This window comes from Leopardus geoffroyi, chromosome A1 (assembly GCF_018350155.1).
Source record: "Leopardus geoffroyi isolate Oge1 chromosome A1, O.geoffroyi_Oge1_pat1.0, whole genome shotgun sequence".
NCBI lineage: Eukaryota > Metazoa > Chordata > Mammalia > Carnivora > Felidae > Leopardus > Leopardus geoffroyi.
Genome location: NC_059326.1, coordinates 6,902,198 through 6,922,820, shown reverse-complemented (window position 1 = coordinate 6,922,820; position 20,623 = coordinate 6,902,198). Strand labels below are relative to the sequence as shown.

The window sequence follows — 20,623 nt, the reverse complement described above, 5'->3', positions numbered from 1 at the left end:
AGACCCACAGCCAAGGTCGACTAGGCCTGCGTCACAGCTCTGCCTCTCCCAACGGGGGCGTGACCTGGGACAGCCTCTCCACAGTCCTGTGCCTCCGTTTGCACATCTGTAACAGGGGATAATCATCGCTCATACTATTAATAATGTACTGATAATACTAATTAGCCCTAATGTACTAAGAATAGTATATGTCACGGGATCGCTGCAGGATAAAATTAGTTAATCCACGAAAAACTCTTTTAAGTAGTGTTTGGCACACGGCAAGGACTCAGTAGGTTTTAGGTATTTTTGTTGGGCAATTTCCACGTGGAATTTCTGTATCAGAGTCTCTGGGAGTAGGGCCAGGAGACTGCATTTTAAGCAAGCACCCCCAGGCGAGTCCACTGCATCCTGGCATGTGTGGACCGCTAACGAAACCCAAACCTCTCGTTTCATAAACGAGGAGCTTGGAGACCGGCGAGGGGAAATGACTCACCCAGGCCCCACAAGGACTTGCATAAGCCACTGTTTAGTGTATCTTTCATCATTCAGGGGCTTGAACGCTCAAGAAGACCAACTTTTTTTGGCTTTCAGATGCTTTCCCCACCCAGGGCAGCCCAGAGGGGACCAGGGCCACAGAACTGGCCTGGGCAGGAAGTCCAGCTTTGGCCGATACAACCAACTCCTTTCCTATCTGCAGCCAGAGAAGCAAAGCCCACGAATTACCACTTACTCCATTTCCTCCGTTCTAAGCTCCTCAAGTTCATAAATAAGAATGCCGTTGGGGCGCCTGGGTGGCTCAGTCGGTTAAGCGTCCGACTTCGGCTCAGGTCATGATCTCGCGGTTTGTGAGTTCGAGCCCCGCGTCAGTCTCTGTGCTGACAGCTCGGAGCCTGGAGCCTGCTTCGGATTCTGGGTCTCCCTCTCTCTCTGCCCTTCCCCCACTTGTGCTCTGTCTCTCTGTCTCTCTCTCAAAAATAAACAAACATTAAAAAAAAAAAAAAGAATGTCTGACTATCAGACTGTTCGTCAGCCTGACCCCGTCCCTCCAAGGCAGAGGACCTTGCTATGATTTGTGTGCGTGGCCTGGGAGAAGCTGAAGTGGCTTCCCAGAGTCCCCAGGCTTCTCAGGTACCAGGAGCAGACAAGCCATTGAGAGGACACTGGGCAGAGCCATTTGGGGGCAAACTTCCCCTTCCTTCTTCAGCCAGACGTGAAGGAAATTCTTCCCTTCTCTTCCTTGTCCTCTACCAACCCGTGAAAACCCAGAGAATGAATCTGTCCTGAGATGGATTTTGTAGCAGTGACCATTAGCTGTCTCCAATATCCATTCTCTTGTCCCTTAAAAAATGGAAGTCGAGGGGCGCCTGGGTGGCTCAGTCGGTTGAGCATCCGACTTCAGCTCAGGTCATGATCTCACGGTCCGTGAGTTCGAGCCCCGCGTCGGGCTCTGGGCTGATGGCTCAGAGCCGGGAGCCTGTTTCCGATTCTGTGTCTCCCTCTCTCTCTGCCCCTCCCCTGTTCATGCTCTGTCTCTCTCTGTCCCAAAAATAAATAAACGTTGAAAAAAAAAAATGGAAGTCGAATTTTTAAATTTTATTAGAGAGAGAGAGAATGAATGGGGGAGAAGGGCGGGAGGGAGAGAGAAAGAGAGACGGAGAGAGAGAGAGAGAGAATCCTAAACAAGCTCCACACTCAGTGTGGAGCCTGATGCAGGTCTGGATCCCATAACCCTGGGATCATGACCTGAGCAGAAATCAGGGTCGGATGCTCAACCGACTGAGCCACCCAGGTGCCCCCGGCAGTGGAATTTCTGGCAGGGAGCAAACAGCCCAGCTGAAGTCTGCATCCCTCAGTCACACGAGGGAAGGACAGCAGAGGGGATGGCCTCGACTTTTGGGTCTCCACCTTAAAGAGACAGAGCCTCCTGTCTTGGCCCCTTCCTGCTCTCTGGCTGCAGACTGGCTGAGAGGCATCATAGACCCCGGAATGAGGGTGACACCAGGAAAGGCAGAGTGACAGAGAGGGGGAGCCTGGGCTCCTCCTGGGCCTCCTGGGCCCTGGAATGTCGGAGCAGAGCCACCCACCCAGCTTGAACTGCCCGTGTGGGAGACGCAAACTGTCTCTTGTCAGGCCATGCAGATGTCAGGGCAGCTAACCCCAATCCTGACACAGACGTGGAGACCTGTACTTGGAGGACACAGCCATGGTTCCCCCTGCTCTGGGCTGCCGTGCCTGGCCGCAAGGGTGCGGTGGGCAGAGCCCCGGCTTTAGGTTCAGACTCAAACATGGGCCCAGCCGTCTATTAACTGTACCAGCCAGCTCGGGCTGCCGTAACTAAGCACCCCAGCCAGGTGGCTTAAGCCACAGAAATATATTGTCTCCTGCTTCTGGAGGCTGGACGGTCGAGGTCAAGTTGGTAGCAGGGCCACGCCTAATTCTGATTCTAAGGAAGGATCCGTTCCAGGCCTCTCTCCAGCTTCTGGCGGTCCCTCGGCTTGCGGGCGTTCACCCCAGTCTCTGCCTCCACCCTCACGTGGCCTTCGCCCTGCGTCTCTTCTCATCACCTTCCCTCTGTTCACGTCTGTCTCTGTGTCTTTTTAAAACTATGTATGTATTCATTTGTTTAGTAAACTCGATGCCCAACGGGGGGCTTGAACTCACGACCCCGAGATCATGGGTCCCATGCTGTACCGGCTGAGCCAGCCGGGCCCCAGATTTCCTCTTGTTATAAGGACACCAGCCATTTTGATTTAGGGCTCATCCTAATGACCTCGTTTGAACTTGATTAGCTCCCTTAAGACCCTATTTCCAAATAAGGTCACATTCTGAGGTCCTAGGAGTCCAACGTATGGGTTTTCTTGAGGAATACAATTCAGCCCACAACACTCGCTTTGCTCATAAAATTTGGGTGTTTACTTAATGCCTTATTACCTGTTTCCCCAATGTTAGGTTTATATATTCATTCTCAAGGCCTAGTATTTAGGAAGTCCCCTGGCCATGCCTTGGGTCTGGCCTGTGTCAGTGTCACGTCTACATTTGAGGACAGGTGCCCCTTCGCATCATCTAATCATCAGACGTATGTAGTGGCCTTTGCCAACTTTTCTGCCTGCTCGTCCCCCAAACCCCTTTCCAGGGTCTGGGGTGAGCCTGTACCTTACACGTTGGGGACAGGGACCATCTACCACAACAGATGCTGAAAATGCCACCTTCTTGGCCTCCCTCGTAGCTGCACAGCCCCAGCTGTGGTTCTCCAGCTCAGCCGGTGATGCAGTAACGACTCACTAGCCCTTTTTTATTGATGAGGCAGAGTCTTCCCTAGTGATACCCCATGGCATTTTCAAGGCCAAGATGGTTGATCAGGAGAATGGCAGCAGCTTCCAGGTGACCTCAGGGTGCAGAGAGTAGGACCGTTGGCATGGGAGGCAATAGAGTGTGGTGGCTTCCAAATCAGAAAGCTGTGGATTGATGGAGCGCCTGGGTGGCTCAGTTGGTTGAGAGTCTGACTTCGGCTCAGGTCATGATTTCATGGTTCGTGGGTTCGAGCCCTGCGTCGGGCTCTGTGCTGAGAGCTCGGAGCCTGGAGCCTGCTTCGGATTCTGTGTCTCCCTCTCTCTCTGCCCCTCCTCTGCTCATTCTCATGCTCTGTCTCTGTCTCAATAATGAATAAACATTAAAAAAAATTTTTTTTTTAAAAAGAAAGCTGTGGATTGAAATCTCAACTGTGCCCCTTACTGGCTGAGAGACAATGAGGAAGTTGATGAACCTCTCTGAGCCTCGTTTTCCTGGTCTGTCAAATGGCGATGGTAATACTCAGCTGCTCAGAATTGCTTGGGAGGATTAAATGAGATAATACGCCTGAGACTCTTACTGCGCCGTGACGGTTACTTTGACCTGTCAACTTGACGGGGTCACGGGATACTCAGATACTTGGTCAAATGTTATTCTGGGCGGGTCTGTGAGGGTGTTTCCACACGAGGTTAGCACCTGAATGAGTGAACTGGGAAAAGTAGACTGCCCTCCTGAATGTAGATGAGCCCCCTCCAGTCCCTGGGGGGGCCTGCGTAGACTAGAAAGTCTGACTTCCCTCTTGTAAGCGGAGCTCCTCCAATACATATATATATAATACTATACTATATATATAATACTATATATAATACTATATGTATATATAATGCTATATATATAATGCTATACTATATATATTATATAATATATACTATATAATGTATAGTATATATATACACTATATAATGCTATACTACATATATAATGCTATATATATGCTATACTATATATATACTATAATACTATACTATATATACTATATATATATACTATACTATGTATATGTAATGCTATATATAATGCTATACTATATATATTATATAATATATACTATATAATATATAGTATATATATACACTATATAATACTATACTATGTATATATAATGCTATATATATGCTATACTATGTATATGTAATGCTATGTATATAATGCTATACTATATATAGCATTATATATAGCTATACTATGTATATGTAATACTATATATACTATATAGTATGTATACTATATAATGTATACTATATATAGCATTATACATAGCTATACTATGTATATGTAATGCTATGTATATAATGCTATACTATATATACTATATATATGTATATAATACTATACTATATATATATACTATATATATATACTATATATACTATGTATACTATACTATACATATATATACTATATACACTATATAATACTATACTACGTATATATAATGCTATATATATGCTATACTATATATACTATATATACACTATACTATGTATATGTAATGCTATGTATATAATGCTATACTATATATATTATATAATATATACTATATAATATATAGTATATATATACATACTATATAATACTATACTATGTATATATAATGCTATATATATGCTATACTGTGTGTATGTAATGCTATATATATAATGCTATACTATATATACTATATAATATATACTATATAACATATAGTATATATATATACACTATATAATACTATACTACGTATATATAATGCTATATATATGCTATACTATATATACTATATATACACTATACTACGTATATGTAATGCTATGTATATAATGCTATACTATATATACTATATAATATTATAATGCTATAGTATACATACACTATACTATATATATATATTTTTTTTTTTTTTCTGTTGATTCTATTTCGCTGGGCAATCCCGATACACTGGATACATGGAACAATAGTGCCCATTCAGCGATTACAGTAGCTGTTTGTTGCGTGAGTTCTAGAATTCTGCTACAAATAAATGATGGAGCCAACACACAGCCCCCAGCAAAGCCCCCTCGAGTATCGCCATAGCAGCCTCAGACTTTGCCCTACGCCACACTGAGTTGGGGTGGGGAGGCGTCTTTAGCTCCCGGATGTGCACTGGCAATTTCTGCTTCTGGCACCTTCCCTACACCGTTGGCTCCCACAGCCCCCTGGGACGCTGACATCAGCCGCCAGGGGCTCCAGGAGAAAAGAAAATGCCTGAATCTCTGGGGGCCGCTGTGCAGGCTGCTTCTCAGGGCCCCGGTCGGAGAAGAGCCTCGAGAGACAGCATGGCCGGGGGTGGGGTGCCCCGGGGCCTCTGACTTAGTGCCCCCTGCCCCCCCGCCCCAGATGGCTTCCAGAACGGTGACTCTGGGAGAGACCCTCCTAGCCTAGAGAAGACTGCACCCTACCGGCTGGTGCTGAAGACAGAAACTCAGCAGAGCAGCCCATCCCGGCCCCCCAGGCCAGCCACAGGGTCCCCCGCCCGTCCCTTGTGGCATTCTTGCCCTCCCCTCCAGGTGCCACTTTCCCCTGGGTAAACAGGAAGCCGGGATGATCTTGCTGAAACCTGCAAATGTGAGATATCTGGCCTCCTCCTTACCACTCAGGGAGCTCGTCAACAAGCAGACTCCTCCTCCACAGACCCACAGGATCCCTGGAACTGCGCCCCGGGATCTTTGCTTTCAACAGCTTCTCCAAAAGACGTGGGCCTGCACACGTCTGGCCAAGGGATACAGCCCTGAGCTGAGAGGCACTCTCTCCCCTTCCCCGGGGCCAGACCTCCTGCTTCCTGGGTTTATATGGCTTGTGGCCATCGCAGGACCTCTCTGAGCCTCAGTTTCCTCATCTGAAAGATGGGAGTGATCGTGGCTCTTCCTCAAAGGATTCAAGAGAAAATAAAAGTGCTCGGTGCAGAGTCAAGGATCAGTAATTGTTAGGCATTGTCACTGAGGGAACAACGGCTGCCCTGCAAACTTTGTTTCTCCCACGTGTGAAATGGAAAAAGTCGCGTCTTGCTGAGCACCTACTATAGTTTTTGGAGTACGCGAGCAAGGTCAAAAAGCACTCTTTTTCCAAAAGCAGCTTCGTAAATGTACCAGTGTACCTTTAAAAAATAATAAAAAACTGAAACTAATAATAATAATAATAATAATAAATGACAACTTCCTGAATGCCTTCTATGTGTCAAGCTCTGGCAACAATCCTGCCTGATGGGTGCTGTTATGCCCGTTTTAAGAGAAGGACACCCATACTGCACCTTGACCCAGGTAAAGTGGGCTTTGAACCCGATCTCAGTTTGGGACCCACACTGTGCTACCTTCATAAAGCTGGCGAATAACTGTCTCATCAGCAGGAGCTCCCGAAATTTCCCTGAGTTTCCACAGTCACAAATACACGGTAGTATTTCCAGGCAAAATTTGTTTATGTAAGTAAGCTTTGCTGTTAACAACGTTTCTTTTTTTTTTTTAATGTTTATTTTTGAGAGAGAGTGACAGTGAAAGCGGGGGAGGGGCAGAGAGAGAGAAGGAGACACAGAATCGGAGGCAGGCTCCAGGCTCCGAGCTGTCAGCACGGAGTCCGACGCGGGGCTCGAACCCACGAACCGTGACATCATGACCTGAGCTGAAGTCGGACGCTCAACCGACTGAGCCACCCAGGCTCCCCAACACCCTGAGATTCGGGTCCCAATCTTGTTTTCGCCTTTCATCCCCCAGAGTCCCACCCTCAAGGCGGACTCCCTAGAACTCCCTCGGGACTGTGTTTCCGGAGGGGGACAGCTCTCTTGATCACAATGACATCTGGCACAGAGCTTTGTAGGAAGCAGGTTCTCCATAAATGTGATTTGAAACCGTGCAAATCACTACCGTGGTGGTCTTTAGAAAGATAGGAGGAAAACCAAAAGCAATAATACTCATTTTGTTCACGTAGCCACGCCGTGGAGAATGGGTAAAGGGCCAATTCGGATCGTTTGACAGCGGGAGCCCAGAATATAGATACACACAGCACTGCCCTCCCGGCTGTACCCAAGTAACTGGAAATGCTCCTTAAGTTTTCTGATGGCTCACCTTAGCAACCGTTGAGGATCCTGGCTTCTACCGGACACTACAGCAGGTGCCGTGGCTGGGAATGAGCCAGCAGACGAGCACTAGAGGAGCTCATTCCTCCTGGGGCAGAGGTGCATGCGGGCATCCAAAGGCGAGGGCCGACCGAGCCAGGATGGGCAAATTTCTGCGCGGTATATGGAAAACCGTTCTTGCGGTTGCCAACTAATCGTTGCTTACGACGGTTCATTTTTCCTAGACCCCTAGAGAACTTCAGGGTGGTTGGGATTTTTTTTATGTATCACCCCTTTCTCACTGGGTGTCCGAGTGGCTCAAGACCAATTTTAACAAAGTCCTGAAAAAGACTCCACCCTTTGGAGACGGGTCAAATGGTAAGAATAAGTTATGAAACATCCCAAATTTCATCGCATCGTAAATTCGGACTGGTGACTGTGCACGGCGAGAAGCCGAAATGACAACACACACGTGGAACAAAAAAGCGATTCGAGCCCCAAGTTCATGACTAAACAGTCATCTTGTCTCTCCCATCTGCTCCATTGCCTTCCACGGCGACTTATTTTCATCCGTTCCTCCAAGGAGATGTGAATAAACTTCGGGGCTTCCGCTGTGCCCTTCACCTCAACCCAGGCAAAGCAGATTTATCTTCTGAGGCTATAATGGGTCTCGTTTTCCATTATTCGAGTTTGCTCTCCACGAGTGGCACATGGCGTACCGAACGCTTCCCGGATGTACAGTGTAGTCGTTTGGAGCTTCTCCATTATCTCCAGGACCATTAATTAAATAGGCTCATTAATTAAATCATTCTGCAGTTTCAGAGCAGCATTAGCACAGAGCCTTGACCGGAAGGGGGATGAGTGGTGTCAGTGGAGACGGGGGAATCTCAAAAACAGATGTGGGGGGGGGTTGGGGGTGAGGGGTGGGGGCGGGGGCGGGGCGTGAGGACGGAGGGGACAGTGAGGATGACACCCTGGAGGTACGGCAAACCTATGATGGAGATGTAGAGAGTCTCCTCCCCACCTCCCCACCTCCCCAATATTCTCCCCAAAGCTCCAGGAGGTGTGTCCTCACCAGGGGCGGAGCGACACCCAGGGCTCTGCCCCCCCACTCCTGAGGCAGAGGGACGCTAGCTGGGAGCTCAGCTTCCACTCTCAGGGCCTCCTCGGCACCCAGTCAAGGCCAAATCCTCACATCCTCTTTCCTGCACGGAAACCCAACAACGTCCCACCCTAAGTGCCCCCCCCCCCATGAACTCCATGCTCCCCTCTCACATCTGCAGGGCTGCTACCAGGGGGGCCTTCTGGATGTTGCCCCGTGCACCTCGCCCCCTCAGCAGGAGGTCTGGGCAACAGGCATGGAGGTCCCTGTGAGACCAGGGAGCGGGTCATCCCCTGGGTCCGTTCTGGCAACCAGAAAGAAAGGAAGCTTTGAGGCCCAGGTCAGTTATTTGTGATGCCGAGGCCGGGAAAAAATACCATGCGGGGTGCTTTCTGCTTGGCCCCGGGGTCCCTAGCGGCTCTGCTCCTCCCTTTGGAACTGCCCCGTGACTTTTGACCCCTCTGGCCCACCCTGTGCTCTCCCCTGGAGAGCTCAAGGGTACTTCCTGTCCTCCACATTCCCTCACTTGGAACTTCTTCATAGGCAGCCTTGGGACATCTCTTGTGTTGTTCTTTCGCTGCTGCAGTAGGACTTTCCCCTTGGGATGTGGGATGCCTTATTCCCATGGGATTTGGGCTCAGCTCCTTAAAGGCAAAGGAGCCCCCTCCCTGCGCAGAGTGGAGATCTCGGCAGGCTGTGGGCATAGCGGTAACTAGTACAACTGTGGTTTTCATGTCCTAACCTCCGGAGGGAAGATGTATGGTTAGAAGCAGGAATGGCCGATGATAGAAAGAACTGCTTTAGTTCTGTGCTTGCGAATCAGCAAGGTGAAGTAGGGACTTTTTCAAACATAATAGAATCCAAAACTATATTATTTTCCCTTGATTATTTCGATGCTGCTTTAGGCATGAACTATCTAATTGGGGGGTTTTCAATTTTTTTATTTTAAAAAAGTGTCTTTTAATGTTTATTATTTTGAGAGAGACAGCACGCGAGTGGGGGAGGGGCAGAGAGAGAGGGAGACGCAGAATCCGAAGCAGGCTCCGGGCTCCGAGCTGTCAGCGCAGAGCCCGACGCGGGGCTCAAATCCACGGATCGCGAGATCGTGACCTGAGCTGAAGTCAGATGCTTAACTGACTGAGCCACCCAGGCGCCCCTTGAACTATCTGATTTTTGTAATCCTTCAATGCCATTTAGCACAGGTAGTCACCCCAGGTAGACACCCCTCAAGTGCAGGGAAGAACGGTGGTAACAGCACAGATGTGGACACAGGGGTCCCTGGAAGGCAGGGTAATGGTCTGAAATGACCAGAAGCTACATATGTGTCACTTCCTCTCTGTCGCTGCCAATCAAGTACCTCTAACTACTCTGAACACCTCCTTTCCTTATTCTGCGGAAGTGACATTGTTTCGTAACCTCCCATCACTGTCCCTTGGCATCAAAATCAACGCATGCAGCTCGTATTATTCATCAAATATTTACTGAAAACTTACCACTCTGTGTGCAAGCCGGAGGCCAGAAGCTTGGGATACGAAGTCATAAAATGCAGTTGCAAGGGAGGTGACAAGTAGCTACATGGTGTGGCTGGGTTTCACACAAATGCTACAGGGAGACTGAGAGACGGCACCCCGGGAGCTGAGCCCAGCACAGGACTTGGGGCTTGAAAAATGAGTTTGTGATCTTTTCCGGGGAGAAGAGGAAAATGTATTCAAGGCACAGGGACTGGTTCGTGCTAAGGCAGGAAGCATGACAGAGCCTTGTATGTATTGAGAACAGCAGACCGTTCTGTTGAATGGGCTTTCAGTCCATCGTGTGTGTGTGTGTGTGTGTGTGTGTGTGTGTGTGTGGGCACACGCTTGAAGGAGGAGATGATAAGGCTGGAGAGGTGGTAAATGATCTCATGCCTCATTTATATTTTACCCAGTAGATAAGGGGAAAACGGCTGAGTTTCTTTAGCCATGAAAATAAAGAGATTAGGGTTGGTTTTAGCCAGGTTGTCCTGATGTGAAGAAAGCATGCGAGGGGTGTCATTCCAGAAACCAAGAAACCAGTCTCACCTTCCCTGCCACTCTGGGCGACACCTGTACAGGCCTAGATTGTGGCAGAGTGACGCTTTAGAGAAAAAGAGGGGAATGGACCCTTCAGATGCCCTGTCAGATATGAGTGTCCGGGAGGCAGAGCAGGAAGAATTTTTCACCTCTCTGGGTAGGGCGCGGTTACTGACCTAAGGCATTTTTAGTTTTTAGAACAGGGTGGAGAGGATAAACGTGCATTTGCACCAACAAATAAAACTGTTACTCCTGTTTGTAATTTTGTAGCACCAGCGGATAATGAACCCTTTTCCTTGAAAATCACATGGTGTCAATTTCCTGCCTGTGGCAAAGCGCCCTAATTAAAGACATCCTACAGTTGCTCAAGTCTTTCCTCCTGCACATTCTTTCCTTTCTCCCACAACAGATCCCCCTACATCAACCCCCTTACCGCAAGACACCAACAGGAGTTCAGACTGAGGGCAAGTGTGGAGCGTTCTGGGCTCTGGTGCAAGTATGATCTATAAAAAGACATTTAGAAAACAAGGAGCCATGTTGCCATTTTGCCTTTAATGGAAAAGTGGCTAGCAGTTACAGTAAAAAAAAAAAAAAAAAAAAAAAAAAAATTTAGTTTAATAAAAAAACAAACAAACTATCCAACTTCTAGGCAATCACTGAATTTTCAGAAACACACATACACTCGAAAACCAACGGTCTGTATAAAAATAAACTTTGAATGTGCGGCTAAAAAGGGAGATCCCCAGTCTTCTCGGCTGCACAAACGCTCAGTAAAAAGGAGGCGAGTCTGGGTGAGCCGGGTTCACCCCAGCGCAGAGGGGGCTTTGACTTTGGAAGACAGAGCCTGCTTGAAGCGCCTCTTGAGGTCTTGCATGTTGGGAGAGCGCGGCCGGGGAATGATGGAGGCTCTCCTCCTCTCCCCGCTGACGCCGTGCGACTTGCTCACCTCTTTGCAGAGGTGCTGAAACACATCGCAGACGTCCTCGTAGTTTTCACTGGTGGAAATTTCAAGGAACAGGCTGCCCAGCTCGTTGGCTAGTTGAACGCCATCATGCGTTTGCACCTGCCGGGCATGCAGAAGGTCCCCCTTGTTGCCCACGATGACGACGGGGACCCTGGCGTCGGGGTGGACCTTCCGGATGTGCTGGTAGAGGGGGCGGATGGCCTGGTAGCTGTCGTAGTCCGTGATGGAGTAGACCAGCAGAAAGCCGTCTGCCCACTGCACACACCTGGACAGCGGATCAGCTACCTGGAGGAGGTTGTCTTGGACCTGAGAAGATCAACACGAGTCTGGATCAAGGAAGCCCGCAGTGGCAGCGGACTCAAAATAAGATCAAAGGGACCCTCGGGAAAACAAGTTCGAAAAAGAAATCGTAAGTACAGTTTTCAGACTCCACCTAGCTCCTGCGGAAGGCGGCTCTGGCTGCGGGGAGAACAAATTCTCGGGCCAGCTCCCTGCCTGGGTTATTTTATTGGCTGCCACTAATGCTCGATCTTTCGGCCCCCTGCTTGGCAGGTATTCTGTGGTGAGCCCTGGCTGACTGAAGGATGACTTCAACGAGAACTTTCAAATAAGAATGGCGCAATCTTTAGGGAACTGGGAATAAACAAAACTTTGAAAACAAGCCAAGATAAATATCTTTTCCCAAGCCCATAAAAATATTTTTAGCATGTCCTTTTTGAGAATGTTACAGAAACAAATTCCTTCTTTCTGTTCTTCCACTAGACCTTGCCTCCCTAGAAGGGAGCGCAATTAATAACTTGTTAATCAAGTTAAATTCCTGACTGCTTGCCAAGGGCTTATCTGGTTGCAATTACTAACTTGAGGGAACAGTTAGAAGCACGTCAGCAGTCCCTGCTAGGGGAGAAGCCCCTCCCCAGAATCCCACCCCAATAATTTTGTTAACGGTTTCCTGGCCCAGTTCTGGAAGCTGGGGAGGACCCATCCCTACAAGCAGTGATGCCCCACTAGGGTTGTAAAGAAAGGTCACGTATCTCTCTCCTTTGGAGGTGACAGACACCAGGATGCTGCCTCCCTAACCATCCACCCACCCTGCCCGAGCCCCCAGGAGGGTTTCTAAGCCCCCACCTGGGGACAGCCCACTTCTACATCTAAAGGCAAAACGGGTGTGTTTGGACATCTTGCTCAAGCCTGGGAGCCCTCCCCCGCCCCCGTGTGTGCAAGGTGGTGAGCTGTTTGCTTCTGGCAGTCCTTACCTGGATGCCCCCGGGGGTGTCCTGAATCTGCAAGGATAGCTGGTCCCCCTCGACGTAGACGAGCCGTGAATACAACTTGCCTGGAGAGTGAAGGAGAGTTTGCTTTTAAATTCCTAGCCTCCTATCAGGAGAAAGAAAGCCGGAGCTCGGAGCATGCAGCCACGGAAGCAGAGAGCACGAAATTATTCTAACCTGTATTCGGTTCATAATCGCCGATGAATCTCTTGGTGAGGAAGCGCACGATCATTGCTGAAAGGGAACCATGGGGAAGTCCGCTAAACGACTGGAACCAAACGGTCACCCCGGACGCTCTCGAGGAAAAGGAGGGGGCGATGGGCCGCAGGACAGCGGGTACTGCCCCAGTCCTACGGCTCTGCAACACCCAGGGTGCGGCCGTCGCGGTCTCCCGCGCGTCGGGGTGTGACTGCAGGTGCCCGGCCTGCCGCACCAGCCCCCCGCCATTCTCCAGCAGGTGCCAACCCGGGCGGGAGGGAGCCCTGGAGTAGACGCCCCGGGGAAGCAGCGGGAAAAGCGGGCTGGCGGGGGAGAGCCGGGGCCCGCGCCGAAACTTCCAGGTTCCTCCCCGCGCTCCACCCCGCCTGCCTCCGATCCAGAGCTCCGGCTCTTCCCCGAAGCCCGGTTATCCCCCACCCCCGGCGCGGCCCCCCCCCCCCGGGCACTCACCGCTCTTGCCCACGCGGCCGGCGCCCAGCACGGCCAGCTTGATGTCCTTGGGCGGGAGGCAATCGGAGGAGGACTCGGGGATGGGCGCGAGCAGACAGTGCCCGGACATGCTGGGCGGCCGCATGGAGGGCGCGCCGGCCGAGCGGGACCCGCCGCCGAGAGCGCAAACCTGCCGAGCCCGGCCGCAGCGCCGCGGCGGCCAGCAGAGCGCGCGGGGACGCGGGAGCGCGGGCAGCGCGGCGGCCGGCGGAGCGCGCGGGGCCCCGCGGGTTTTAAAGGGCTCGGCGCGCGCGGTGGGGGCGCGGCGGCCGCCTCCGGCTCCTCCTCCTCCCGCCCCTTCCCGCGGCGGCCGGGAGGGGACGCGCTGGGAGAGCCGAGGGGCCGGTGGCCGCGGGCGTGCGCGCCGCCTAGGCCCTTGACGCGCTGTGCGCGGCGCCCGCCTCCGGCCCCTGGAAGGACCGCCGCCGTCCCGCGAGTGCGTGGGAGGCCCCGCGTCAGGCTGTGCCTGCGTAGCCCTGGGGGCCCCTCCTTCCCGCAGAGACGAACCCGGGTCCCTGGGCCGGTGGGTGAAGCTGAGAGCCCCATGAGCTGGAGGAGGAACGAAAGAGGAAAAGGTGCCCTCAGTCGGGTGTCTCCGCAACAACGGGAGGGATAAATTCCTGTTGAGTGCAGTGGCCCTGTTTATTTCCAAAGGTGCTAAGGGATGACATTAATAGGGAAGAAAGACGGGGGTGGAGTCCTGAATTCGTGTCAGTACAAGGGAACTCGGTCACGGTGACCTGGCTCCGGATATGTGAAGGCCCCCTCCGGGCAGTAATTGTTTGCAACTCGGCCTCCCCGCCCGACCCTCGCCCCTCGCCCCTCGCCCCTCGCTGCTGGCCTTGGCTGAATCCACTCATTAGGGAACCCTCAATGCACATTCCGTCCCCTGGGAGCTTTGGCTCTGGACTGATTCTCCATTGCTCTCTGCACTTGAGTCAGGCATTTGCTTTATTACTCAAGTACTAAAATGAAGGTTGGTGAGGATGGGGAGTGGAAGAAGAGGACACAAAAGGGAAAAGTGGCCTGCTCTCGGGTTTGGGGAGACCACCGTAGGAAGGCAGAAGCCTTGGGATTTTATCCTTGTAGGTTCAGAACTTCATGCTTCTGGCCTCCTGTGTACCCACCTCAAATGTCCCGTTGCCTATTGGGCGGCCCCACCCTTACTCGCCCCTTTCTCTTGGTTGAGTCAGTTGGCTTTGGCTGCATGACAAACTGCATGAAACTTAATGGTTTAAAACGACAATCCCCCACAGTTGCTCACAAGTCTGTAGGTCAGTGGAGGGGTTATCCTAATCTAGGCCAGAATCAGCTGACCTAGGCTGGGTCCTTTCACGTTTCTGCGGAGAGCTGGCAGGGGATGGGCGGTGGCGGGCAGGCAGTCAGCTGTGATGGGGGAGGAGCAGTGAGGGAGTCTCTCCCCACCCCGCAGGCTGGCCCGAGTTTGCTCCTGTGGTGGCTGGGCAGCGAGTGGAAGCAGAAGCAGAAGCAGAAAAGGCCTCTTGAACCCCAGGCTCCATGGTGGAACCCATCACCCCTGCTGCATTCTGTGGGCCGAAGCAAGACACAACGCGGCCCAAATTCAAGAGGGGAAGATGCACCCCACTCCTTCGTGGAGGGAGCTGACGTCACATTTGAAAGGGCTGAGGGTATGCAGGGAAGGGTAGAGAGTGGGATCCATGTTTGCAACTGACCACACTAATGCATGTTCCTTCCGTCTCCCCACGTGTCCAGACCGGCGACCTGTGAGCCATCCTTGATTCCAACCACTCTCCCTTCCGAGTTCCACCATTTCTACGGCCTGCACACCTTGGTGTCTCCCCTCTCCATGCCACTGCTGTCCTCGCTTCTCAGTTGACTTCTTCAGGGCTCCTGCAGCAGACTAGGAATCTCTCCTCTCTCAGATTTCTTTGCATTGCTGCCACCCCCACCCCTGTCTCCCAGTTCCTCTCTCTTGGGACGCCCTTGGCAGCACGGGTCTCAACTGTCACTTTCTGTTGAACTGATTTCCTGTCTCCAGGAGGGCAGAGACTCTCGTTTGTGCCTTTAGCATCAGCACGCAGTGGTAGCTGGGACTTACAAGGTCCTTTGTTCACTGACCGACTTTCTGAATGAGTAAATGATGTCTTCCCTGTGTGAACCGGAAAGGGCAGAAATCGTATGTATAACCATCATCCAAATACCTCGGTTTTGAAAGCAAAATGCTCTCAAGAGAAAGTGTTCCAGGAAGTGTCCTGAGATGAACTGCCGTATCTCAGTTGCACGGACTTTTGCCGGCTCACAAGGCAGTCTTTTAAACCTCAGTTTAACTGGAAAGATTTGAAGCAGGGCGCCTCCTTCCTCGACGGGGAGAAGGTACCATAAAGACAGCTACTATTTACAAAACCTTGAAACTATCCGGTGCCAAGGGTCCTTCAGCTGCTCAGTAATAGGGGTCCAAGTTGTTGTCTCCCAGATTCTCTTGGCTCTCCTTGGACACAAAAGGGCCCCTGCTTCGCCAAACACCAAGTCCTCAGCAAAGCAGGGAGGGTGGGACTCTATTCTTTGGTCTCTTTTTTGTTATGACAAAATAATTCTCAGAACCCGCAGACTTTCTCTTATCTCTGAACCTCCAGAGCTGAGAACTTGAGAGTTTATCCAAGTATCTCGCAAAGACTGGGACTGCCACTCCCTTAGGACAATCGTCGTCCCTTCCCAGGAGCTAGCAGGCACACTGCTTCCCCAAAAAATCAAGAAATAGAAGAGGGGATCACTGTGGAGCAGGAGTCCACGGGACCTGCCACAAACACCCCTCACTTTCCCATTAAAATGCAGAACTCTCAAGAGAGCACTTTCTTGGCTGAATCTTGGACTTATCTCTTCACCTCACATTCCCCGTCTCACATTCCGTCAGAAATAAGATCGCTTTAATTTAAGGTCACCCAATAAGTAAGATTCCTAAGACTGTTCCTCTGTCCACTGATGATTATGTTCCATTTTGCATTCATGTTGCACCTTTGCTCAGAGAGCTCAAAATGTTATTCTTTGCATTTGCAGATAGATAATCCATGACCTTTTAATACAGACAATATGTTACCGACTGTTACTGAACATTATAAATAGCCTTCCTTAAATGGTTGCAGCTTGTGTTCTCTTTCATTTTGGATTTCTTTGTGTCCAGAGTGATGTAAAATTGTACTGCAACCAATATAACACAGGCACACTGAAGTGGTTTTAACATTATAATGGAGATGCGTAGGCACAGATATAGATACACAACTCCTGTGGGTGTTTAGAATACCTGTGAGTGGCAGAATTTGGTAATTTGCAAATATCAGCCTCAGGAAGGTATTAACCCTTTACCAGCCAAGTAAGCTTGATTTCTAGCCCTCAGGCAAAACTTTGCTGAGGGTACTTGTCTAGTTCAAGAACATCTCTCCCCCCACCGTCCATCATCTCCTAATATCAACTGTCTTTCCTGCGTATCCTAAATCCTTGAACACTGAGCTTACTGGAGACTCACAGACTACCTTTTGGTAGTTTCCCCAGAATACAAATTGTGCTTCTGTACCAGCTCCCTACTTTATTTCAATCTTCAAAATTATTGAAAATCTACTCATTGCAAAGCTCTATTAAGTGCTGGTACAAAACACAGAGAACAGCTTTGTTACCATTTACTGAGGAGACAAAGTAGAAGACATTCCCGCCTGCCATCACAGACATCCCTAGTGAAACAGTGAAATTAATTCCCTTTTATTTTTTATTTTTTAATTTTTATTTATTTTTTTTTTTTATTAAAAATTTTTTTTTTCAACGTTTATTTATTTTTGGGACAGAGAGAGACAGAGCATGAACGGGGGAGGGGCAGAGAGAGAGGGAGACACAGAATCGGAAACAGGCTCCAGGCTCCAAGCCATCAGCCCAGAGCCCGATGCGGGGCTCGAACTCACGGACCGCGAGATCGTGACCTGGCTGAAGTCGGGCGCTTAACCGACTGCGCCACCCAGGCGCCCCATTAATTCCCTTTTATAAAATTGCTTAATGTACAAAAAAAAACTCGCATACATTTTTTCTTTAATCTTTTTTTTTTTTTTTTGGACAGAGTGTGAGCGGGGGAGTGTTGGCAAGAGAGGGAGACACAGACTCTGAAGCAGGCTCCAGGGTCCAAGCTGTCAGCACAGAGCCTGACACGGGGCTTGAACTCACGAACTACGAGATCATGACCTGAGCCAAAGTTGGGCGCTTAACTGACTGAGCCACCCAGGCGCCCCATTTCTTCCTTAGTCTTAGATTAAGCCTGTAAAATGGGTTAAATATCTCCTAAATTGAGATTCAGACAAGTTTGGTACCTTACCCAGTCACAGAGCCATTCAGCAGTAGATGCCCCAGCCCCTCTGATGTCCAGTCTTGGCACTTCCCATCAAGGTAGAGAGCAGGATGGGAAACGCGCCAGTCATGGACAAGGAGTGACAAAGCAGGTCAGGGTGCCAACTCCCAGTAGAGCTACAACGGGAAGAATTAAATCTGAAGGGGGCGGGGGTGGTGGTGGTCATCAGGGAAAGCTACAGGGAGAAATGGCCTGGTCTCTGAGCTTCAATGATATTTGATAGGTGGAAGCACAGAGGGCAAGAGATAGCATGTCAAGCTGAAGGAAGAGCAAGAGCAAAATCATGGAGGTAGAAAGTATAATTCAAGTTCGGGGAGCTGGCAGACTCCAATATTAGGACGTAGCGTGAGCCAAGAAGTTGGTGACCCCGCCACGGATGGCAATGAATGCTACCCTCGCTCGGGAATGTATCTGGAGCCCATGGGAAACCACTGAACTGTTCTCCAGGAGGGAACAGTATGTAACTGTCAGTGCTAGGAGCATGTGAAAAACAGAGTATCATCTCTGCTCCGAAGGATCTTGAAACTATTTACTCACTCATCTCCCAGAAGCAATTCTTCTGGATCTCCTTCTGGCTCAGGAGCAAAAAGTTCAATCACATCTTCACTTGAGCTGAGCCATCATCATCACCCCATTTCAGAGACAACAAGTACCTCACTGCATTTCTTTTCCAAGTCAAATGATTTCCATACATTCCAGTCTTGCTAGCCAAGTGCGTATGAGAGCATTTTCTCTGCGCTTTTCCCATCTGGGGCTTTATGAGCTAGCCTGTCGGTTACTCCTCACCACACACTCCGGCAGTTTGAAAAGAATCACAACACAGAAACCCCGGGCTGCTTACTCCCTCCTCTGCACACACTTTCCACCTCAGCAAGAACAGCAAGCAGATGCTGCCTCACTGTTACTCATAACCAAATAACCTGTCGAGCACATTCCGTGGAGGTTTTCGTACGAACAATACCAACTGTTTTCCTTTTCAGTGGGGATGGGACAAATACTGGTCTTCCAAAGCCAATTGTTTAAAATTATTTCTCTTGCGCTCAAAAAATAAACCTGCTTTGTTTATATTTTAGCAACATTGTTTATATTTTTCCTAATTGTTTTCCCACCAGAGTACAGAGAAGATGCTATAGACATTAGTGAGAACATCAAAGAGATATCAAACCGTGGGTTTTTTTTTTCCCCACTACCACAGAGTGGGACAAATTTTATTCAACCCTCGGGATTGGGCTCAACTGAACAAAAACAGAGGCCTTAAAAGACACCTAGCTAGATGTGAAAAGAATTAAAAGTTCAAGGAGCCAGGCACCTTCACTTATGGTCATGGCTCACTGAAAAACAGGGTGAAAAGTTTTACAGTTAGAACATTTTCCTTCATTCTCATCAAGTGTACGAAAAGGGAATTGCATGGTAAGAGATTCACTTACAATTTCACAACCTGTAACAATTACTCGTTTTTATTTTTATTTTTATTTTTTTAAATTTTTTAACGTTTATTTATTTTTGAGACAGAGAGAGACAGAGCATGAACGGGGGAGGGGCAGAGAGAGAGGGAGACACAGAATCGGAAGCAGGCTCCAGGCTCCGAGCCATCAGCCCAGAGCCCGACGCGGGGCTCGAACTCACGGACCGCGAGATCATGACCTCAGCTGAAGTCGGGCGCTCAACCGACTGAGCCACCCAGGCGCCCCGCCCCCAATTACTCGTTTTTAAAAGGACCTGCATTTCAAGGCGGGTACGTAATCTACCAGCGCACACACACATTACTCAAAGCTCAGGGAATTGGATGCAATTTATTTCACCAGTAATAAAACCCCTCCAAATGAGTCTGTGTAGTCTATGCAGGATATCAAGATGGAACTCCCCAAGAGGAAGCTGGAAATACAGTCGGAGCTTCAGAGAATGTGAGCTCTGAAATTTGAGTCTCAAGTGTATTAGAGAGGACTCAAACTTGAGCAAGCATCTCAACCACCCAGAGAGGCTGTGAAGAGTGCTGGGCCCAGCCCCAGAATTTGATTCAGTAGGCCCACATTCTTAACGAATTTCCAAAAAACGTAGATGCCATGTGGGGAACCATACTTGAGAACCACTGGCTTGGGTCACGCAGAAAACACAGAGAATAGAGACAGATGCAGAGCATCACGAAGCCAGAAAAACAGGGTGCAGAGTCAGACAGGTAGAAAAACCTGGGTGTAGGATGGCAGAAGCCTCTGGAACAGAAAGTTAGTCGTTGGCACGTCCAACATCGAGGTAAAATCAAAATTGACGTGTTTGGTGACCCTTGAGAGGAGGTTCATAGGAACGGTGGGGGCAGAAGCCAGATTTGCACTGGGGCGCTAGGAAATTAAGTTACAAATGGGACAAGGCATGCACAAGAGAAGCGGCTTCATTTAATTTGCCGGCTGAAGTCAAGGAAAAGCAAGTGGTAAGGGTCAAGGGTACGAGATCCAGGAATAATCAACGAAACGAGAGCAGACGCACGTCAACACCAACGTTCTCCCCTCTGCTGTCCCTTTACACACCGTGCCCTCCTAGCTCACCTTGTTTTACACAGCTTGAAGTCTTAACTGCTCCTCCTAGATTGTCATCTTTGCAGTTTGTCCCCACTTCTCTGGTAGAGTAGGTAACAAGTATTCCCTACCCTGAGAATGTTAAGTTGATAACCACCCCAACAAAATGTACCAAGTACAAAAGCAAGCGTGTAACTTGGCCTATCTGAGGCACCGCAAAGGTAGCGTAATTGAATTGGACCTTGGGGCTCAAGGAGTAGGAGG

The 20,623-nt window shown here is 49.6% G+C and overlaps 1 protein-coding gene across 2 annotated transcripts; it reads right to left on the bottom strand.

Moving 5' to 3' along the window:
- Positions 1 to 11,076: 11,076 nt before the first annotated feature.
- RASL11A (RAS like family 11 member A) lies at positions 11,077 to 13,841 on the bottom strand. Of its 2 annotated transcripts, XM_045463039.1 has the most exons (4): positions 13,445 to 13,841; positions 12,953 to 13,009; positions 12,761 to 12,840; positions 11,077 to 11,813 (listed from the first exon to the last, which is right to left on the bottom strand). In XM_045463039.1, exons 1-4 carry the CDS (start codon positions 13,566 to 13,568, stop codon positions 11,346 to 11,348), a joined length of 729 nt encoding a protein of 242 aa, XP_045318995.1. In that variant the 5' UTR covers positions 13,569 to 13,841; the 3' UTR covers positions 11,077 to 11,345. The 2 variants fall into 2 exon arrangements, with proteins under 2 accessions (XP_045318995.1, XP_045319067.1); XM_045463111.1 differs by lacking the exon at positions 12,953 to 13,009 and having other exon boundaries at positions 13,445 to 13,696.
- Positions 13,842 to 20,623: the final 6,782 nt, after the last annotated feature.